This window comes from Coloeus monedula (assembly GCF_965178545.1).
Source record: "Coloeus monedula genome assembly, chromosome: 14".
NCBI lineage: Eukaryota > Metazoa > Chordata > Aves > Passeriformes > Corvidae > Coloeus > Coloeus monedula.
The window spans coordinates 11773477-11796654 of record NC_138794.1 but is presented as its reverse complement, the minus strand read 5'-3'; the positions used below and the strand labels follow the sequence as shown (position 1 = coordinate 11796654).

Here is a 23178-nt window from a genome sequence, read left to right as displayed (position 1 = left end):
TCCGCACCCACAAACACCTCTGGTGCTCCAGGAATGTTGTCCATGACCTCTGCATTCACCAGCATTCCTGCACATTCCCTGTTTATTTGGACTCTCCAACTCACCTCCTCCACTTTTCTCTTCTCAGACCAGGCTCAGTCTCACAGAATCACAGAATTCCAGGATGGTTTGGGTTGGAAGGAACCTTAAATCCCATACAGTTCCACCCCCTGCTGTGGGCAGGGACACCTTCCACTACCCCAGGTTGCTCCAGCCTGGCCTTGGACAATTCCAGGGATCCAGGGGCAGCCACAGCTTCTCTGGGCACCCTGTGCCAGGGCCTCCCCGCCCTCACAGTTCCCTCACAGGGAACAATTCCCTGCTTGCATCCAATCCAAAGCTGCCCTCTGGCAGTGGGAAACCATTGGAATATTGTAAAAAGTGCACAACCTCGACATCATCATCCAAATGTCACCCTCTGGACTGTAATTACACCCAGCTCCCAGGATCATGTGCTTACCCAGATTGTTGTGTGCTGGAGACATGGGGTTTGGTGATAAGTTTGGAGAACCTGAAAATCAAGGTAGGATAATTATTGCTATGGAATCTGCACCAGGAAAATCACTCACAGGATCTGCCATGCTGCCCAGGCTTGTTGGAGGGACAACCCACTGCTCACTGAAGTCTCACTTTTGACACTGCAGCTTCTCTGATGTTTATTACTCCTTACAGGAGCTTTCAAATATCAACTTACTGCTCCTTCACAGGGAATTCACTGAAGTTTAACCCATTAATTTTCCAAACTGAGCAGCACTTGGCTGTTTTACTTTCAGGTATCATCCTGACAAACCCAGTTAGCTGGGCACTAAAGAGCTTGGGTGTACATTGCCAGACAAAATATAATTAAAAACCGTAACACTTTATATCCCCAATCCTGCTGGGTTTGGGACAATGGAGCATTGGATCAGGTTACACAGATCTGACCAAAAGGCTGTCAGAATTTCATCCTCAGTCATGTAAATCTGCCACAAATTCCGAGCATAGATTTTCAGTATCTGCACTTGGATGTGCCATGGACACAGAGAGGTGGTGCAGCCCATTTTAACTTTTCCTTTCACACTATTCTGAGCTGGTTTCTTTCTTTATTTTTGTTTTCTATAATGAGGGAAGTCCATGACATCTGAACATTTATATGGGCTATTTGAACATAATATATGGATTATTTGAACATAAATTAGGTATTCTCATTCCAAACCTGGCTACTTCTTTTTGTGGCAATGAGAGAAAACCCGGACATTCAACTTTCTTTGGGATACAGTCACTAAATTAAAACCCCAAAGGTGACTCACCTGCATCCATGCTGGGGTTCATCTGGTGGTCACTGGTTTCTCCATCCTCACTCAAATAGCCTGGAGGAGGGGTCTCTGGAGGCATAAAATCATCACACTGTCAGTGCAACTGAAAAGTCTGGATTTTAAGCACAAAAACATTCACTTTGTCATTCACAAGGAGCTCAAATTCTTTTTTATTACTTTTCTTTCTCAAGCTGCTGGAGGGAGGAGCCAGCACAGCCAGGGTGATATCCATATTTGTGAATAACAGAGGAGGGGGAAACCAAAAAAATCCGGATTTTCAGTCCCATGAAACTTTAAGCCATGGAGGCAGTTTTCTGTCCACATATTTCTGCTCTCCTGGAGTGCAGCTGCATAACTTGTCTGCATAACTTGTCCATGCAAATAACGTGTAAATTGCTTGTAAAAGAGCTACATAAATAGAAGAGCTCAATTCCATCAGAAATTTGGAGAATTTTACTCAAAATGGCTGGATTTCATTCAAATCTCAACCTGGTAAGGGAACATCCAGTTTAGATTTCACAATAAACTGAGGACGTACCACTGAATGAAGAGGTCAGTTTAAAACCAACAAGACAAAGCCATGAACAGCACTGTTGGGTGCCCACATTTACAACTTCCAGCTATTTCTGCACAGGTTCCCACTCTAGCTCCAGAGGAACGATGGAAAGAAAGATTCCCAGTGTGGGATCCCCAGCCAGGATTCCCTGTGCTCTCTGACCCTTCCCTCTGCTCCTGTATGGAAGACACAAGGTACCTGGAATGTAGTTGCTCTGGGGCTCGATACCTGCTGGGAAGTTAGTGTTCTCTGGGATTGAGTGGCTGTAGTCATCCAGGGGTGGGAATTCGGCCGGAATCTCCGTGTGCCGAGGCACCAGCACCGGAGGCAGCACTGGGAAGAAAAACAGGGAACAGCTTTAAAATAAAGTGATTGAAACAGCAGAAAATGAGGAGAAACCAGTTTGGAGTAACAGCCCTAAATACATGGAATGCAAAGAGGCTCACTAAGGGACAGAATTTGATGTTTGCTTCTAGAGTAACAGCAGCAGGAGAAGATGCTGTTTATTCCCAGCAGGTCTCAGCTGGGAATGGATACAGCTTATCAAAGCATACCTGGTTTCTCTGCCCCTTCCCAGAAACAGCTCTGCTTGAAAAATGATTTAAGAGAAGTTGCACCCCATGATTTCCAAGGAATGAGTTTCCCATAGGACGGAGCAGGCAGGTGGGATTAGCATAAACATCCTGCCTGGCTCTGCAGATCTGTGTTGACATGCAGCAGAAGCTGCTGCAGCCCCAGATCAAAGTCCCTTCCAGAGGCAGGAGGAGACTCCAGAACAGGAAGCTGGGAGCTGTTCTTAGACCCAGCTCAACAGTTTATCCTTAATTTAACACCAGCAGCGAGGGATGCACAGAACACTGCCATGGTTCCTGCTGGGAGTTGTTCATGTGCACGCAATGCAACACTGGGAACCTGGAACCTGCTCACTTGGATTTCATCAATTCCCAAAGATACTTTCCCCCTGAGTGCAGGTTCATAAATTATTCTACTCCATACAGTCAGGGATTACCATCAACAACAGACCCGCTGTGCCTGGGAATGCCCTCGGAGATGCCTCCTGCTGCAGCAGAGGCTGAGGACAGGCAGGGCTGTGGTGGTACCTGGGGTCTCCACTCTCTGGTAGTGGTAGGGGTTCACACAGACTTCGTCCTTCTTCATGTTGAAGGCGAACTCGCACATCTCCATGGCGCGCAGCTCGTGGTGGCTGTGCAGGTCCGGCCAGCGCCACAGGCGGCAGTAGATGACGTGGGGGAGGCCCTTCCTGTGGGACACCTGGAGCCGCCCATCCAAGGATCTGCAGCACAGCACAGGGAAGGGTGGTTAGCCTGGGATTAGCACAGGGTGCTTCTATCCTGGCACGGTCATCAACACCTGGCACTGCCAGGAGGCTGCTGGTCCCTGTCTTCAGGCCAAGGATTTACCTCCAACAGCAGTAAAATCATGGAATTACTGAACGGTTCAGGTGGGAAGGGACTTCAAAGCTCATCCCATTCCACCCCCTGCCAGGGAAGGGACACCTTCCACTATCCCAGGTTGCTCCAAACCCCGTCCAACCTGGCCTGGGACACTTCCAGGGATCCAGGGGCAGCCACAGCTTCTCTGAGAATTCCATCCCAGCCCCTCACCACCCTCACAAGAAACAATTCCTTCCCGATAGCCCACCTACCTACCCCTGCTCTCTTTTAGTCTGAATCCATAGCCCCTTGTCCTGTCTCTCCAGGCCCTCATCCCAAGTCCTCCTCCAGCTCTCCTGGAGCCCCTTTAGGCACTGGATGAAGCATCCACAACAAACAATATTTTTTCATGTTAACAGCCTTGCTCTGGATTTATTTTTATTTTTGGGTATCTGGATTTTTTAAAAACTAATTTCATGGTTGATTAGGAGGCCAAGACAAAAGCTACAGTCAGTAAGAACACAACAACGTAGTGGTGCTCCTTAAACACTGCCGTGTCCTAAACAAGCAGGGTGCTTGCACAGCTCTCAGCAATCTCTGCTGTGCTTGAAAAAGTGTTACATCTTAAAATGTGTGCTAATGAACCCGGACTTTCAAAACACAGATACATGAATTTTCCTTGTGACAAAATCAATATAAATACCTTTAATGTAAATTTATCTACTATGTCTATATAAAGTTCAGGAACCTCACAAAAAAACAAGGCTTGCAGTTTAATTTTCCAAGTTGCAGCTTGAAAGCAAGTAAGAGGTTTTACAGCATTGCTTATTTTTATTTTTACATCTACCCTGTGTCTCCTCCAGTTCACTTTTCACCTAATCCCATCCTCATCCCAGAAAAGCCTCTTCCTAGCAAACCTTCCTGGGAACCAGGACAAGAGTGCTCAACTCCTCTCCAGCAGAGGAAAAAGCTGGAGCAGGGTCTCCTCCGTGCTGGATGAATAGGAACGGCCCCCAGGCACTTCCTTTGAAGTCTAACCCTTCATTTCCCTTGCTTTTCCTAATGGTCTAAATGAAAGACTTCAGGGCTTTGGTGAAATGAAATACTTCTCTTTTTTAATTTGTCAAAGAGAGAAAAAAATAAAGAAAATTGAAATTTTACTTGGAATTATTTCCCCATGTTCTTTGTGTTGGCAGCCGAGTTAGAAAAACAAAACAAACCCAAAGCAAAACACACAAACAATTATTCCAAAGAGGCTGGGCACCTCTTGGCTGCCCTAAGAGAGTTTTCCCAAAAGCTCCTCTGGCAGAGCTTGGTACCACACACATCTTTGCGAACACTGCTACAACAGGGAAGGCAAAACATAACTGATTCCAGCAAAAATTGGGGGAATATTCCCAAGGAGAGTGCCAGTGGCTAGACCTGAGTTTCTGGGCAAGGTGGGAATTTTGGTGTTGATTTCATTGGAGCCAAGACTGGAGTTACGTGCTCTCAAAATTAATCAGGTTGGGAAAACTTTTAAAAAACAGATACGAAAAATGTGAAAATATTCACTGACTTTAGCAGAAAGAGAGGAGGTTGAGACAAGGAATAAACCAAGAGTGCTTCTCCATTCCCCTCACCTTTCCTTTGCCTGCTTGGCAGCATATTTTGCACCCAAGTGAGGAAAAAGGAGAGAATATTCCAAGTATCCCACAGGAGACACAGCTGTGGGAAGTGTTATTCCTGCTCCCAGTCTCTGCAGGCACATGGACATCGTGGATTTGGGTTGAGCAGCTAAGGCGGGGCACTAACACAAAACGTGTTTGACTTTGGGGTTATTTCCAAGGATGGAGCTCTCCCTAATTCCCCAACAACAAACTTCCCAATGGGCTGGAGGGGAAAGGGCTCTTCGTCCCATCATCCCAGGGCTCTGGCATGGATGCTGCCCATAACACAGAAGGAGATGGAATTCTCTGCACTCTTTATCTAAAGAGACTTTTTGAAATGACAGAGCCATCTGGTTTATTTTCAAATCCAGCAACCTCCCCCTCTCCCCTCCATAAGGAGATAAGGTAAAAGGAATTCTATTCCCCCAAAGCCCTGGGGGTTCACTGGATTTTTCTGGTTGGGAAATCTCTCCTCAGGCTCCCCATTGAGGGACTTGGGACAAAACAGCATTGTCTGCATGTCTTTGGGAACGTGGCTGAGGAACAGGGCAGCTCCATTTCCTCCTGCTGTCCTGCCCCAACCCTCCAGGAGCATTTTCCTCAGCCCTCAAGGAATATTTCTTCCCAAGGAACAAACACCCGGTGTGGCTGAGATGGGACAGGAGATGAGATGAGCCAACACTGTGCTCTGCTCAGGGCAGCCCTGGGGGTGACCCCAGCCCATGTCCCACATCGCTGTGCAGAGCCATCCCATAATAAACTCCAGGGCACACACAACTTCTTCCCTCTCCTGTTCTGAAGCACAGGCCGATCACAAACCATCTCAGCATATCCAGACTTCATTAAAATTAGCAGAATCTAAGCACCCAAATTTCCCTTGGGATGCTGAATTGTTCCTCCCTTTTACCTCTCCTTGAACCAGCCTGGGCTGAGCAGCTCTCCCTGTACAACTGCCTTGATCTATTTATTATTCCATACTATTGAACAGGATTTCTTTTAAAATTATCAGTATTCTTTGCCCAAAATTTAGTACTGGATTGTTCTCTAAAAAATCAGTACAATTCACGTTGGTGGGACACTTTGTCATCCAAATCTTTCTACATGGCATGGAGTCCTTGAGAACCAAAAAACCCCTCGGGGTGAGCACCTTTAGAATGGATCCATCTTTACAATCCATTTTCCAGGAAAATTTACCACACAAAGCTGCCTCTCCAAGTCCAAATGCTGCTCAAAGAGCAAAGGGCAACAGTGAGGCTTTAATAGCAAAACCAGAGAGGGGAGGGCAAAAGAATGACAGAAACATTGAAGCTTTATTTTTAAACAATCTGCTTGAAAAACGGTGAGGATTAAACAGGAGAACATTGCGTAACCTGAATTTGATTTCCAGGCCTGACTGGGGTTTTTTCTGGTTGTTTGGGGTTTGTTGTTGTTGGGGTTTTTCTATTGGGTTCGTTCTGTGGTTGCTTTTTTAAACCGTATTTAATTTGTAAGATCCTGGATTGCGAAAGACAAAAAACCCACCCCACATTCTGAAATATTTTGGTTATTTTATTTGTTCCTCTTTGAGCACTTTGCAACTATCTTTAGATGGACACTGAAACTCTTCTTTGCACCCATTCTCCTGCTTTAAAAGCAAAGCTGAAATCTGTGGTGCAAAAATCAGGAGTGTAAATTAAGCAAAGTGATCTAAGCAATAAAATATTTTTGTCCAGGTTGGAAAACTTCAGATTTACTCCATTAGAGATCCAATCCCTTCCCCATCAGTTTTATATCCCTGTCATTAATCTTCCAAGAGAGCAAAATGCTGAAAAACTCAAGTATCCAGTAACACCAACATGTGCAAAAAGGGAGAAGGAAAAAAGAAAACCAATCAGGAAACAAAAGTCGAAATTATTCATTTTAAAAACCACAAGCAGGAGCTGGTTTTTAAAGCCATGACTAATAAGTTGCCAGTTACTCTAAAATTCACCAACAACTGTGGTCACAGGCTGTGATTTTCTTCTGAGCACAAAATATGATAAGTAGTTCCTTACTGGCCCTGCATCTGGGCTGCACCAGGAAAATTAGCATTTATTCTTGTAGCACAATCTGGCTTTTGTGGGCAGAGGTCTGTAATATCCACAGGGCTTCACTGAGCAGTTGGATAAGATCTCAACTTTCCCTCAATAGCGGCCAAATCAACAAGAGCGAATAAAAAAATGACCCATGCAGCACATTTGTAACTCCAAAGCTGATCCTCTGCCATCTCTTTCCCCTCAATTTGCTCAGCATCACTGAATTTTCCATTTTCTGGGGCACTTTTAACAGTGCCGTCATTCAAGTTCTGGAAATAGAAGTCCCCGTGTCAAGCTGAGGTTTGCAATGCACTGCCAGAGAGGAAACTAATAATTAATACTCCTGTTTAACACTTAGGATTTATAGATTAAAATAATTAACAAATTTGTAATTTTCAACACTTCTCTATGGAGAGGGGAAGTTTTTACTGCCCTCAAACAAATGGAGTTGAAGGATTTTCCCAAAGCAAAAGAAAAGTTTGTGGCAGAGCCAAAACTAGGAAGGAATGAGGAATAAATCTCTCCCTCAATACTGTCAATGATCACCCCTGTTTTGTGCTGGTAACTCTCTCATCTGCTTTTTCTTCCCTCTAAAATCCTCATTTGGATTTAGAAGGAAACCACAGATCCTCTACAAAGCCACCCACAGCATCAGGTAAAGATCTGAAGGTGAAGAGCAATTCCCTTTTACTTCTGGTGCTGCAGAATTCTTCTGCTCAGGTCTCGTTTGTTCTGGGTTTGCAAAGGCACTGATAATAGAAAACTTATCAATATCTCTTGTGTAAATGGTTCTTTACCTGCCTACTTCCATCCCAGTCTTCCCTAAGGCTTGGCAGCCTCCCCCTTCCCCCTCTCCAGAGCTGAAGAACTCCAGCCCTGGGAGCTGATGTCAGGATCAGATTATGACAGCATGAGTCATTTATTAAGATTCCAGTAAGCTCTTTAGCAGGTGCCTTGAGACCATATTTTTCAGAGTCTAATTTCATATTCAGACATAAGTACATTTTATTGGTTTACCATAAACTCTCCGCCCATTGTTGCTGCTCTCCTGCTCTGCTGCTCCTGGATCCACAGAGCTGTGTCCCCTTCCACTCTCACGTAACACCTCAGTTTAATTTAGATTTCTTTAAAGCTATGCAGAGATCTCATTTTCTCATATACCATCAACTATTTTTTCCCCTGTATTTTTTACTGATCTCTGTTATTTACACCCGCTCTGTTTCTGCCCCAGCTACAGGACATTGGTTGGTGGCTACCAAACCCAGCTCCCTCTTCTCTATTTTTAGCCATTTTGTAATTTTATACCCCTACATCTCTTTCAGCTCCTCCTTTTCCTGATAGTCAGGAGCACAGAAAACAGATAAGATATCCCAGAGGCCCAACCACACACCCTCCTACCTCAGAAAGGACAGAATATATCCTAATGCTTAATTAACGCTTCATCATAAACCCACTTCCAAACTTCTTAACATGCATTCCTATATTTCTGCCTTTTCTCCACAGAAAGTAAGGGATAGAAGTGGAATTTGAGGCCGTGTTTCTGAAGGTATTGCATCCCAGGCACCTCTTAAATGTGAAATCCAGTTTTTCTAAGCAGTCCTGGTCCTTTTATTTATTTCAGCAAAGTTTATTGGCCCAGATCTGTGTCAGACTCATCTAAATTGATTTGTGCTTGAGCCTTAAGGGTGCAGGGAGTGAACACAGGAGAGGTTTCTGTACGTGCCTTTTTGAAAAGTCATTTATCAGAGCTCGTCATTTCTTCCCAGATTGCTGTATTTAACTCCAGTGCTGAAATCCAAAACCCAACACACTTTCATCCAACCGAACCAGCAACTTCCTCTCTCCCAGGAGATTCCAGGCATACTGATGGGGCCGTGTGTTTGGATGGGCAGGGCAGTTTCATAAGGAGAAAAGGGACGGATGGAAATGCCAAGGAAATTCAGATAATCTTCCATAACCCAGAGCGCATTCTAAACAAAAGCATTTCAAGAAAGACTGAATTACTGGAACACACGGCAATCAAAAAGAAGAAAAAGGCAAAAAAAGCTGCTGTAAAACTCAGTTATTCAGTCAGCTGAATGGTACTTACACTGATTTACATTTAGTATCTAGTTTCTATGTGCATTTTCTTGATGCTGTAGGGAAAAAAATCCTCCTATTTTCACTGAAATCAAGAGAGTTCTGCAAATTAGCATCAGCTGCTGATATAACCCAGATAAACCAGAGCAAAAGAACCCAGAAAAGAAAGGAAAAGGAAACTCATGTGCTGCACAGCACTTGGACAGAAGCCTTGAACCAAGAACTGCTGCCCCAAATATGTGTCTGCTAACAAAAGCAAAAGGGATTATCAGAGGGAGTGGGGAAAAACGACAGTTTTAAGACCTTGGCCTCCCCTTCACAATATATACAATTCCCAGTGCCTTCAACAGAACCTTCATATAAATACCAGAGTCAGAACTGGCTCCTCAGACAAATGTTTGTGCATTCTATCAAGTTGGGACAAAGCCAACATTTCTTATGGAAACATTTCTGGTGGTCCTGGACAAAGAACATGTTTACTTTATAGCAGATATAGCTAAAAATACACTGTGCTCCAGCCTCCAATTATCTTGTTTGGAATAGTTTGAGGCTACTCAAGGTTCGTTGCTGTTATTTTCTTTATTATATAGTGAAAATGTTGCTGCTTTTCCTGTAATTTGAAAAGCAGCTATTTCCAGGTTGGCCATCTGTGTTTGGACCTCCCCCGCATGGATAATGAGATCCAGGGTGAAATTTTCCAGAATGCCCATCTCCCATTTTCAAAAGCAACTTAAGGCAGAGATCAGTGCTTTGCTGGAATTACACAGGCCTTTTAAATCTTCCCTTAATCCCACTGGCTCTGTGTTACATTGCTTTTCAAGATGGGTTAGCAGCCACTCAGATATGTAGTTATTTGCACAACCAGTAGCAATTAACAGCACACCACAAACAAGGGGACCTGGTCCCACAAACTTCCTCCAACCTCCTCCCCAGCCCCTCTGCAGGGATGTCCTTTGGGATCCATCCCACACGTGCTCAGATGCTCTGTGAGGGGATCTGGTCTCCATTAGGCTGCTCTGCTTTAAATAAAATCCAGTTTGCTTACAAAAAACTTTCTGGCTTCCTTATCAGTCAGTCTCTCCTCGTCTCCCAGAGAATTATCCACCTCTCTATTCCAAATGAGCTTTCCCAGCTCCAGCATTGTAGTGAATCAGTTCTGGGTGAATCACTTCCCATGTGCAGCCCGTGTGCTTCATCCCAGAGAAGATTCCCACAGGCTTTCCTCCCTAATCCTGATGACACAGAGCTGCCCAAACAAACCCTGGAGTTTCCACGCGGAGTTTCCACAAGGAGTTAACAGAAGGTGTGTGCTGAGGTGAAAAGGGTAGTGGAAGAAGGCTCTGTTAATTTTACAACTCTGTGAGTCACCAGCAATGCAGGAGAAATCCAGCTCCAAAAGCGAACCCAAAAGAGTGGGATGTCTTTGGGGAGCGCTGCAGATTTCAGATGAAACGCCTCATTAAAAGCTCACACAAGTTAATAATTTACAGTCTCTTCTGTCTGTAATTACCAGTGAAATCAGAGACTCCGCAAAAGTCCAGGTGTGTTTGGAGGAAAAACTTTGTAAACTTCTCTGTCTCATAATCAACTTTTACAATGCCTCTGAGGAGGCTGAGGGCAGACAGGAGGTGCTGGTGCTTTTGGGGTTGTTACTCTTACTTGGGGGCTGGTTCTGTACAGTAAGAAAAAAGGGTTCTTTGGACCAGAGAGGTGGAAAAAGCTTCAGTTGAAATAGTTTTTTCCCCCACCTCAAACTCTCAGCAGCAAAAAGGAAGCTGTGTATGGGGCCCACCTGAAAGCTTCCTTTCTTCCTGTAACTCTCCAGAGCAGTGGCAAGAGTTGTTTTCAGGCTGCCACTCACAGCAGAAGTCACTCCCTCAGCCACCCCCTCCAGCCAAGATAATTATCTTATTCATGGAAGCCAAATTCTGCTTCCCTAAATTACAGATTATGTTTAAAAAAACTGAGAAACTGTGAGAAAAAGAGGGGGAAGAGTATCTTATCTTCCCCATGCTGCAAGACACGAGGAATTCTCTGCTCACCAAAAATGTGATTTTTCCATGGTGCTGCTGTCTGGATGCACCATTTCCCTCTCTCCTTCACTCTTCCCTGCCCTGCTGCTCCTGGAGCGAGGATATCTAATTCCAAAGCTGAGCTCTGACTAATGCAGGATGTGTGGGAGAGCAGCTCCATGAATAAGAGCTCTCCAAAGCACCAGGATCACGCTAAGTCACTCTTATCACCCAAACAGGATCTCCAGCGTGTGCATGCACAGGGGCCTTCCTGTGAGGGTTTGATCATTGCTATTGCTCCACGGAAATCCAGCTGGGGTGACATAAAATGCTGCAGGAAAAAGCAAGTGGCTGAAATCAACACAAACAAATATCTTATTTTCATGTAAATGTCAGTAGTAATAAAAGCTTGAGGCCAGAAGTGATTAAAAAACAGTCCAAAAAACAACCCAGTATGAAAACAGGTCACCTTTCAACGACCACAGGACACAGAACTGTTCCCAAATGAGATGTTTTTCAAAAGTTTTCCATGAGGTGTCCATTACGAACAGCTGAAAATATCAACTGCATCCAAACTCACATTTAAGGAACAGAGAGCCATTTCAGCTACCTTTCCTGTTGTCAGTTCCCCCTTCCCTCCCTCCAAACTCACAAGAATATTTGATATTCACGTCCTGGGAACCTCACTGGATAAATGCCTAAACATTGAGCTTAAACCAGATCTTGAGCTTGCCAAGGAGAAGGAATGAGGAGGGAAGCAAACTCACAGGTAAATATTAGTTCGTACTTGAAAAAAGCCAGAGCACATTTTCAATCTGCTTTTGATTTTCATGCCAACCTCATATCGTCCTCTGTCAACCACTGGAAGGCCAAGGTGACACAGGGGGACAAGCACCCGGTGTCTCTGGCAGCTGCTCCAGGGTGACAGTGACACTGCCAGCCAAATTATGGGAAATGGCCAGCAGAATTTCAGAAACAAGGGATGTTTTTCTTCCTAATTTCCTTTCTGGCCCCTCTTGGCTGGTGCCTTCAATGCCAGGCCCACAGGAGGTAGGCTGGGCTGTGTGTGTGGTTCTGGCACTCTCCAAAGGGCCAAGGAATGCTGTTTGGGAATGCTCTCCTCCTCCTTGCTCCCACACAGGCCTCACACCACCACCTTCCTGGGCAATAATGCCAGATAAAGCCTGGAAGCTCTTTGAAGCCACAGGAGAGATCCCTCCTGGCCTGAAGCAGCAGCCCAACGCCCTCTGCTGTGCCCTGAACAGGAATCCAGAGAAGACAAAACAATTTCCACTTTCAAATCCTGAAGTGTTTTCAGCATTCTACAAGTGCATAAATAAGTCTGTCCATCTCTGTGGTGCAGCCCGGATGAGAGGGACACCAAAACTCTGCGTGACAGCCAACACCAACATCCCAGCACTTTGATGTCACCATGAGACCACCACCGCTCGCTCCAAATCAAAGCTCCGGGGGAACTTCTGAGCAAGCCATAATCACTGTGCAGATGAAATGCAGACAGGAGACCCAGGAACACCACCCAGCTCCTCTAAACCAACATGCTGAGGCACAGAGGGGTAACACTCAATTATCGCCATTTTCTGTCTCCTCTGGAGCAGCAAAATGCACTTGCTGGGTGCCTGGGTCAGCAGTGACTCAGAGAACAGAGGGCTTTCCACTGAATCATCCACAGTTTTAAGCACCCTCCAGGTTCTGTTGATGGGAGATGTCTCACTACCTACACCTTCCCTAAATACTTCCTGGGCTGTCCCGGGCAGGAGAGTGAGGGACACAGCACAGACCAAGGGTGCAAAGAGCAGGAATTCTCTCGTAATACCTGGATGCTACAAAAAGGAATAATGGCCAAACACAAGTCGAGCAGCCCTGCTCACTCCCACAGCATGTGAGCATGGATAGAAACTACACAAAGATAGGGAAACAATGGGATAACTCACAAATATTTGACTTCACAAGTCAACAGTTTTCTTTCCCCTCCCCTCGTGACTAAGCCTTTGGTCCACACACCCACTCCATCCTCAAAAAAACAACTCCATGAAACAAATGTGATTGCTCTAAAATACACAGAGGCAATGACCAACCAGCCTCCCCCTCACAGCACTCAGCCTATTTACTAAGAGTCTGCACCGTCTGCTCTGTTTGTAACAGGATCCAACTCCCCCTCTCAATGAGACATTAAACACCAACAAGTCCAACTCCTCTCCACTTTCCTTATCCCATTCCCAAACCTCCGAGTCTGCAGACAACATCCTTCTCCCAGATAAACTTGCTGATCACTCCTAGCTGCTTCCAGGGGAAGGACACTGCAGTGTTCAGTGTGCCAGCTGATCCCAACCCAGCACTCAAATCCATGGCAAGGGCTGTGCCAGAGGCTCCTGTCTTTCCCTAGGGGAGAGCACTGGCAGCTCTGCCTCCCAACATCCCTGAGCCTGTGAGCTCAGGCTTTGTGCCATGCCTTAATGGGTTAATCTGGCAGAGGGGAGATTTGGATTCAACATAAGGAAGGAATTCCTGCCTATGAGGATGCTGAGGCCCTGCCCAGAGAAGTTGCGGCTGTCCCATCCCTGGAAGTGTCCAAGGCCAGACTGGATGAGACTTGGAGCACCCTGGGATAGGGGAAGGTGTCCCTGCCCATGGCAAGGGGTGAAATGGGACAGGATTTTTCATTAAAGTCCCTTCCCACCCAAACCTCTCTATTATTCTCTGATTCTGCACCTCAACTGTAACGTGTCTCTCTGAGCTGCCCATGGACTGCTGGGGGAATGGCAAAGCCACTGCCTGCACCTGCAGCCAGAAACCCAGGTTCAGCCCCATCCTGGCAGACTTGCTGCATCAAACCTTACTCTAGAAACCTACTCACCATCCAGAACCACTGCTCCAGACCACCCCTAGTACCCTTCCCAGCCATTTTCTGTTTGATACATTTTCCTACACAAAATTTAAGGAAACCCTCCATGCCAATCCAAACCTCTGAAGCAAGTAAAGACCTACCCCTTCTTTTTCTTTTTAATAATCAAAACAACTTGCCTGTCCTTATGTCATCCCAGCTAATCTCCTCCTCCTCTCTGGCACATCAGATAAATATCTTGTTCCTCCAACCCATCAGAAAACACAGCTGCTAAAATTATCACTCTGACCCATCAATCACCCTCCTCTCTTACACTGTCCCATATCTCCTCCAAGGTATTAAGTTCAAAACCTTGTCCTCAAGGCACTCCAGCCCTCTTTGTAACACCCTTGAGAGCTCATCCCAACAGCAGCTTCTCCCAAATTCCAGACTGGACATCCCCCACATGCTTCCCTTTGGCTTCTCCTTCCCTCCCACCTCGGGCCCCTCTCCCTGCTTTTAGCAGCTTACAGCATTACAGTGGTGTAGAAAGTCCTTCCAGCCCTGAAGAGATGGAAGGATGATCCTTCACCATCTCATTTCCTTGGGAAGGCTGATTAAACTGGGAGCACCAACCAGGAACAACATGATGCAAGCAGACAAAAAGGTTTGCAGGGAGCAGATAGTGCAAATTATTGAAGTAATTAATACAGCCCATGGTTACAGTTTTCCCTGGATATTCCCAGGAGTACTGCCTTGCATCTTTGAGCCTGCCAGCTCCTCAGTACAGGGACAGCCTGTATTTCCCCCCCTCTTCTAAAGCAATAAGCACGTTCTTGGCAGCTAAATTATTAATAAGGAACAAATGGTAATTGATTTATAGATGAGCCTGAAAAAGAGGATTTGTCTTCTTCAGTCTTTTAAGCCACCTTGCCCACACGGCTTTGGCTTTGTGCTGGTTCCATCCCCTCCAACATGTCCCACCCAAACCTGCAATGCAGCACATCCAGCTCCAAGTGATCTGTGCTTATGTGACCCCTTTACCTCTGTTGTATCTGACCACTGACCACATATTGCAAAAGAGAAACAAAGTGCTCATTGTTCCTCCTGTCTCACTCTCTTCTCAGTCGGCAAGAGAAAGCTTAACTGGATTAGTTCTTAAGACTTTATTTTTATCCATTGTGAGCTTGTGAAAAAAAAATACTCATGGAAAAGATGAGTTTTGAATTCAGGCTTTAAATATGCTGAGCTTGGGGAATTAGCTCTCAGTGCTGGTGGAAAGTTCCACAGTTCTGGCCCAAGGACTTCACACCAGAAGTCTATCCTGCTCCTCAGAGCACGACTTTCTTGCATTTCAGCTCCAGCACTTGCAACAACAATCTGCACTCCTGTTTTGCTGCCTAACCTGAGGATCTCCGGGAAGGTCTTCTCCCTGTATGGATCTGGGCTTCCTTGTGAGACAGGCAGGAGGAGCGGCCCAGAGAGCAGCTACTCCACAGGCTCTCCTGTTTATTGCAATTACCAGCACTACACACACACCCCACTGCTTTCACAACATTCCCCCCAACTTGTTTGGCACCAAGGACTGATCAGCAGCCAGCCCGCCACAAACTCAACCTTTCGGAGGCTGACCCGTGGCTTTACTGAAAGCAACCCAAATTCTGTTTCTAGAAACATTATGGAGATGACATGTAAAACACAGCACTGCTGCTTAAAGGCTGGCTGAGTCCCAAACAATGGGAGCTCTTCCACGAGGCAAAACCAGACCTTCAAAGGCTTGTGGGCAAATATACTGTCACTGAATATTTTGTCATGGAAGCAAGAGCCTAAAAATATAACAGGAGCAGATAATGCAGTGAGACAGCCCGGCGCACATCCTGCCTGTGCTCTGTAAACACCCTGATGCGAACTGGCACCATTGTACAAATCAGGCCACCCATACCAAAAAGTAGGACAGTGGTTTGTGATCAACTGCAGCCTCCATCCCAGAGCCCCTGTGCTCCTCACCCCAGAAATCCCTCTCCATTTGGGAAGAGTGGTGGGAAGCTCTGGTGGGAGCATGGCTGGGTTGTCTCAGGAATTGGGAGAGGTGAGGAAGGGGCACTTTGGGGTCCCATCCCTGCACCCAGAGCTGCACCACGTCCTGCCCACAGCAGGAAACCCAGCCTGGGGATGTGCTGATTCACCACGAAGCTGTAATGCTGAAAATACTCCTCCTCCTCCCTGCCAGGGGAGGACTGTTGGTACAAATCAAAGATAAAACACGAGTGCCCTGGGTAACTGGAACACATCATATTCTGCATTCCTCGCTCCCATTTGCAATATTTGGGCTTGAAGGGGAAAATATTTTGTTTAGCATAAATGAGAGAGTGGTAAAAACCATACCAGATTGAAAAAAGTGAGGCTCTGGGGACACAGTTCTCCAACAGAGCAAAGTGAGATGAATTTCTTGTTCTAGCAGATATAGCTTAGCTAGATTTGGTAATTAAACCCAAGTTCTCAAAATCTTCAGGTGCTTTTAAAGTGTTCTATTCTTATCAAAATGGTCCCCATTGCTCTCAATGCTTTTCTGTAAATACAAGTGGCAGTTCCCTCCTGTGCAAGTGTGCAAGGACATTGGAAACACTCCAGGAGTTCCAACACCACAAAAACAGATGTCAAAACTTGAAATCATTAATGCAGTTATGCATAACAGTCCTCAGAACAAGAAGCCCTAAACAAGCCTAGGGTAGAACACAGGAGCATTCAGACAGTGTAATCTATGTTCAGAACCTCCCCTGTGCCCAGAGCTATGGAAAGTTCTCAGGTGGAAGAGGGGATCCAGACAGGCAAACAAAAGTAGGCTCCCCAAACCTGAAAGGTTTGTTGCCTTCCAGGAGAGCTCTCCAGGCGAACCTGTGTGTGCTCATGTGCACATGGAATGAATTCAGCAAATTCCATTCCAGCCCTTCACACACTGGCTCTTGAGGATGCCAATTGTTTTATGGCAGCACCCACTAATCCCCGCTAAACCCCAACCAAATATCAGGGCTAGTACACAATCAGCAGAGGAGAGAAAGTCCCTGACCCAGGAATTTCCATTTCCAGCAGGATGAACAGGTAAATGAGACAGACAAACAGGAAGGAGCAGTTATCCCAGGAGCAGATACTATGTACCGGGGTGTGAAGTGGCTTCATGGAAAGAAGAAATTAAGAACATCCCCATCCCATTCTTCCTGCAGCAATTAATCACTTTCAAAACATGGGTGCTAAAGTCCAGGTGAGCAAATCCTGGGAAATACTTGGTTTCTTTTTACAGGGAGGTAAAGAAAAGAGGGGAAAATACAAGCTAAGAACTAAAAAGATACATTTTCCTGAAAATCAGAGTGGTATCAGGAAGGGAAGGCTGTGGGGAAATGTGTATATGAGTAAAGCAAAATTCTTTCTGCTTTCCTCTGCTGATCACCCTTGATAAATTATCATGACTCTTTAGGGATTCTTTTAAAATCTGTTTTTTATTATTACTCCTACTTTTAAGGAAGATAAGATTGTCTCTGCCTTTGAAACTTCCACAAGGGCCACACACTCCCACACAGAAGGATTTCACTGCTATAAAAGCTCTGGCTGTTCAGCCAGCTACTACTTCATAATAAAAAAAAGCAGCACGGATGGCTACAGGAGGCACTAATATGGAAACCATGCAAAAAGGTGGCATTGGGATTTCTTGAGCACTTGATATTAAGAATAAAATAAAAAAGAAATAAAATAAAATTAAAGAGCTGAAAGGGCTGGAGCAGGGCCAGGGTGCCCAGTTGGGGGAATCCTTCCCTGACCAAGGCTGCTGCATTCTTGACTCACAAGTGAAGGTGCATCCAGTGGCTGCGTTAGGTGCTGGCTTGGCAAAAGCATTTCCTGCTAATGGCTTCTTAATTGTTTTCTGACAGACGTGACACATTCCCCAGAGGGCTGTGGAGCCAGAAATTTGGAATGCACGCTGCCATTTGTCACCGGGGGTGTGAGGCAGCAGCCACCTGCTCCCCAGCCCTGCCATCCCCACCTGCTGATGTGCCTGGAAAGCTCCGAGTGAGGTACCCAGGGAACGACCCCTCTCTACCCACGGTGGCATTCCAGAGGCCACTTGGCATTTGCTGGACTTTGTACATCAGCTCCATTAATTTAACTATTCAATCTAAGCATGTCCTCAGAGGGCCCTGCAGAATTCCTCGATAGAGGCAGAGATTTGCTGTGCTCAGTTAGGATGAAAGAGACCTTGAAATCTTAAAACACTACTGTTCTCTTAGATAATGAAGTGTTTTAACAAATAAAAACAACATTTTATTTCAGCCCCAGCAGGCAGTCCTGTCTAAGGTACCTCAAGGCAACAGCTATGAATTCTGATTTAAAGAGAATATTCACTCCACTCTGCTCCAAGTCTATCTGAATAAACGCCAACTTATTTAGCATTTTGCTTCCTGCTGCAAAGATTCCACTGTTTTAGGCCTGGCCTGCAAGGAAAAACAACATGGAATATCATGTGTCACTTCCTTTTCATCCCATGCAAACCTGGGCTCAGCTCAGGGGTGGGTACAGGCACCCTCCTTTCACCTCAGCTTTCAGGCACAATAAATTAAGAAGGGTGGGCCTCCACTCAAAGCAACTTTTCTTTAAAGCCCTGTATTCATCAAATCCCTTCAGAACAAGTTCATTTGAATATATTTAATTTTACTTGGAGACTGATAATAGCTCGAGTGTATTGCATCATCTTCACTAGAACAGTAATGCCTTTTAAGTTTCTTTTTAGTAGCTGCCTCAGACATGCCTTAGATAATTTTGTTGGCCAACTGAGGACTAATGCAAGACATATTCTATGAATAAATGCATTTCCAGAGCCTCGGTCTCAGAAGGTGATTTTGCAAATGGCCAATGAGAAATACCTCCTTTGAAGTGTTCCTGGAACTTAAACCACTGATCAAATTCTACCAAAAAAGGCTCAGAGAAATGTTACTTCAGACTGGGTTTATCTTTCCTATAAATGCAAACTACTGCATTAAGAACAGAACTTTCCCCTATTAAATGTGCACTTTCACAGCTTGAGAGTATTTAACTGAGGTGCCTAAAGACAACATTTCATTTTCTTTCTTGGAACAGTTGAAAAAACTTAAAACCAAAGTTTTCACTGAATGGAAAAGGTAACTCCAAGTATCTTTTCCTAAAAATAAAGGATGAAGTTGCACCAGCCTGTGTGAAGGACCCATTGACACAGAGTTAACACCACTCCAGCCTGCTGTGCCCCAGAAAGGATTTCCCAGCCAGAAGCTTCCTGGTTTTTCCTTATCCAAAAGATTCCTGATGTTTCCTCCATGGCTGAGGATCCAGACATTTCTGTCCTGGTGGTGTAAATCATTGCATAAGGTCCATGGAAAGGGGAAAAGAGACTTCTTGAGCTCTGTGGGAATCTCTGGGCACTCCCCAACTCCCCAGCAGGGCATTTACTCTCTTGTTTCAACACACTTAATTTGATTGTCTACCTCCTGAAGCAATCCTGGCCCAAACTGCCCAAGCCCCACTGGGTTTGTACTTCACCAGTGAAATCCCAATACACTCAGCCCAAAATTCAGCAAAGCAGAAAACGCACCGGTTTCTTCCTAACACAGCACTCTAAAAACAGTCTGGTGGATATTTTGGGGAGGGAACAGGGAGTGGAGCCTGGTGCACAGAAGGATTCAGGACATCGCTCCTTTGAGATTATTTTGCTCTACTTTGTCACAACATTAAACCTCTGACTTACACTTTACGCAGAATGCTTACAACACGTGGACAAATTTAGCGATATACATTTTTCAAACTTGATTCCTTTCACACAGAGATTCCTTTAAGATATTCCTTTTGTTAACAGTAAAATCCCAGCACTTTCCATATGCAGAAGGCTCCAGAATGGCATTGCTGGCAGGTCTTAATGCAGCTGAATGATGGCATTGAGCCCCTGCATTGCTTCAAGGAGAACCTTAAAAAATCCCACCAAGGGAAGCCTCAAAAAATACACCAAAGCAGCCCAAAACTCGGGCAGATCAGAAGTGCCTTCCTTTAAAACAGCAGACATTTCAAAGAAAGCACACAATGGTGCTGCCAACTCGCCCTCGATGGAACATTTTGTTTTAAAAGGCTGTTTTACAACGAGGCTGTTTTCTCCTTGTCAGGATCACAGGAATCCTCAAGACACCCATGCTGAGAGTGCTGTCAGCACTGCACAAAGAGGCTTCAAGGAGGACGGGAGGCTTTCAAACACCTCCTCAGGGAAAAGCCACCTGGGCTCTTTCCAGTGCTGGTGCAAGAGTGCTGTGTTACTCCACCTCTGATGGCATTATTCCTTGGGCACATGCCTTTGCTGCTCTCATTTTGCTGTGGTTTTCCTAACATTAGGCTTTTATAGGAGAGTTTTGCAGCAAGTTTGTGGGAAATGACATCACCAGCCCTCAGTTCAATCAGTTTAATACAGAAAGCTGCCTTCAAAAGAACTTTTAAAATACATTTTTTGATGGTCCTTTAGTATTTGAAAAAAATGCTAGTACATCCAAGGCTGTAAAGTCACATAAAGAACTTCCAATTCAAACATCTGAACACTGATCCATATTCATTCTCTGTGCTGCTAATTAACCACAAGCTGATTTCCTTCAGCACTGTGCTTATTTTAGCAGTATGGTTGTCCAGGATCCACCTTCCAGAACCCAGCAATAACCAGGCTCCCTAAAACACCTACGTTCACTGCCACACTGGAGAAAATTCCCATGGAATCAGTGGCTTGGCTTCTACCAAGAGCACAAAAGGTAACAGGCTCCGGAAGTCTCCGGTCACAAAGAGTGAAATATTTCTCAAGAAGATGATAATGATAATGCTGGCCCTTTGGGAGATTAATCAGGTTTTTCAATACAGAGCAGAAGCTGAGGGACCATGTGGGCAACCACGAGAGGGCCAGGCTGGGAGGGAGCCTCAGCTTTCCTGTGCCACTGGTGAAAAAATGGCCACATGTCATAATTTGTCCCCAAAAAAGCAACTAAACCCCGAGGGAGCACAGAGTTCCAAAGGAGCCCTGTAGTACAACATCTGGAACCGGAAAAAGGCACAAAGGAGCAGAGACAGGAAGGCGAGAGGCACAATGGGCTCTGTTTAAAGCAGCGATAAAACGGCACAGAAAGGACAAACCCATCTCAGTGCTGGGGCTGCAGGTCCTGTGCAAGACGTTTTGGAGATGATAAATCTGAAGCACCTTGAGAGCAAACTGCCCTGCCAGGAGCTGCACGTCAGGAAGGAGAGCTCAGCTTCCCTGGCACTGACAGGGTGGGAAAGAGTAGTTCTGGAGGTGCAGGAGGCAGCTGGATCCCACTCACTCCACTGCCAGTCCACTCCCTACTTCTCTTTACGCTTGTCTTTGTTCTTCCATGTGATATTAAACACTCATTCCCAGGAAAAACTTCCATGCAGGATGCAGAAAGAGAGCAAACTCCTAAATAACCATTGCTGGGCTTGCTTTGTTTCGTATACAGCAGGAGTTGCTTTTTAAATGGCATCTCATGATAGATTACAAACAATGAAATCTTAATGACTGAGTATGAAGGGTGATAAATGAAGGTCAGTGTCACCGTGAGCTTAACTGGTACTAACAGCTCAGCAGCCAGCAGTTACAGAATATTCCAAGCTGGAAGGGACCCACAAGGATCACTGAGTCCAACTCTTAATTAAATGGCTGCCTTTATGGGTGGCACAAGACCAAAAATAACAAAGTGTATGTTCTCCATTGATGAAAAAAATGCACGTTTCCAGTCGTGATGCCCAAAAGTCACAAAGTAAAAGCAACTTGCTTCGCCAAAAAACCAAACCCAAGCCCCCAAAACACCAAATAGAGAACAAGCCTTGTGAAAAATTGATGGTTTGACCTTGTCAAAATTGTGGGCTGCATGTACTCACCACTCTTTGTGGGACCACATTCCCAAAGAACAAGCTCTCCTTCATGTGGGGTGTTACTGATTAAAATTATTTAGGAAGACCTTTTTTTTCCTCCTTGTTCTTTCTCTAACCAACTGTTCCTTGTGTTTTGGTTCTGTTTATGCAATCAAGGCCTTTCACTCTTAACCACGACCCAGCTCCAGCTCCATTGCACGTTTGGGCTCTGTGTTATTTGCTGGTAGGCAGAGGAGCACAGGGCTGGGTTTCAAACTGCCAGAAATCCCATGCAGAGCTTTGGGACTCTGCTCTCCCCCCATTAAATTGAAGTGTGATTCTTGTGATCCTTTTTCTGCCAGAAGCCCTACGTTGCTGCAGCAGTATCACTAAGGATGTCTTTTTTACCATGATAAATTAATTAACATTTGTAACTGATATAAAGTTATACTGGCAGACTGTTTAGTTACCTTGGAGAACATCACAAAGGCACAACACTCCACAGTAAAACTCAGCTTTTTGGGGACATTTCCAAGCTTGGTTAAATTCTTAAAGCAGGCTGGAGTTGCCCAGAAGCCAGAGTAACACAGAACTAGCTTTGCAGGGAACAGCCTCGCTCCCTTGGCAGGGGATTTGGACTAAAGCATCTCAAGAGGTCCCTTACAGCCCTGTGGGATTCTGGAATCTCCTTTTCAGTGGAGACTGAGCCCTAGAGCTCCAGACCAGATACCCACTGCTCTCTCTCCCAGGCTGCTAAGCCAGAGTCTCTTCCCTAAGGATCCTTCTCTTTCACTTGCTGAGAGAGGGAAAAGGGTTCTGCTGGATCCTGGAGCTTGGCAAGGAATGATCACTCTCCCTGGTTTCTTCAGCGGCTCAGCACTGAGTACCCAGCTGGCAGAGCCATTTTGAGTCCCCATCGCAGCCACTGCCAGCCTGAGGAAGAACATGCTCCAGAAGGAGCTGCAAAATGCTCAGATTTAGCAGAGTCCTCCTTTTTACACTCCTTCCCTTGCCTGTTGCTGTCACAGCGTGGTCCTGCCCATATGTGCAGGACAAAAAGCCATCTGAAGTGCCAGATCTGCACTAGCAGAGGTACAGTCAAAACATCACATGCCTCTTGTGAAACTCCCACAAAGGTTAGTGGCAAATCAGGACACAGACTGATAAAAGATCCTCTGTACTGGGAGGGCACCCTCCCATGAGACAGAGTTATACAAAATAATTGACCAAAATTATCCAAGTGAAGTCACTGAGAGACCAAACACTCCACCAATAAAATTTTAAAAATACTTGTGACTCCAAAATTTAACTCACTGGCTTTACTTCTTTGCCTTAAAAATACCT

General features: G+C 45.4%; 1 protein-coding gene across 2 annotated transcripts in view; it reads right to left on the bottom strand.

Annotated features, from left to right (window-relative positions):
• SMAD3 (SMAD family member 3) overlaps window positions 1-23178 on the bottom strand; it is a 68164-nt gene that overhangs the window by 15933 nt on the left and 29053 nt on the right. The window contains exons 2-5 of one of the 2 annotated variants that reach the window (XM_082290693.1): window positions 2991-3184; window positions 2089-2223; window positions 1329-1403; window positions 500-550 (exon numbers count right to left, since the gene is read on the bottom strand). In XM_082290693.1, coding sequence (XP_082146819.1) covers window positions 500-550; window positions 1329-1403; window positions 2089-2223; window positions 2991-3184 — 455 coding nt within the window. The remainder of the gene's footprint in view (window positions 1-499; window positions 551-1328; window positions 1404-2088; window positions 2224-2990; window positions 3185-23178) is intronic. The other variant, XM_082290694.1, reaches the window with a different exon arrangement.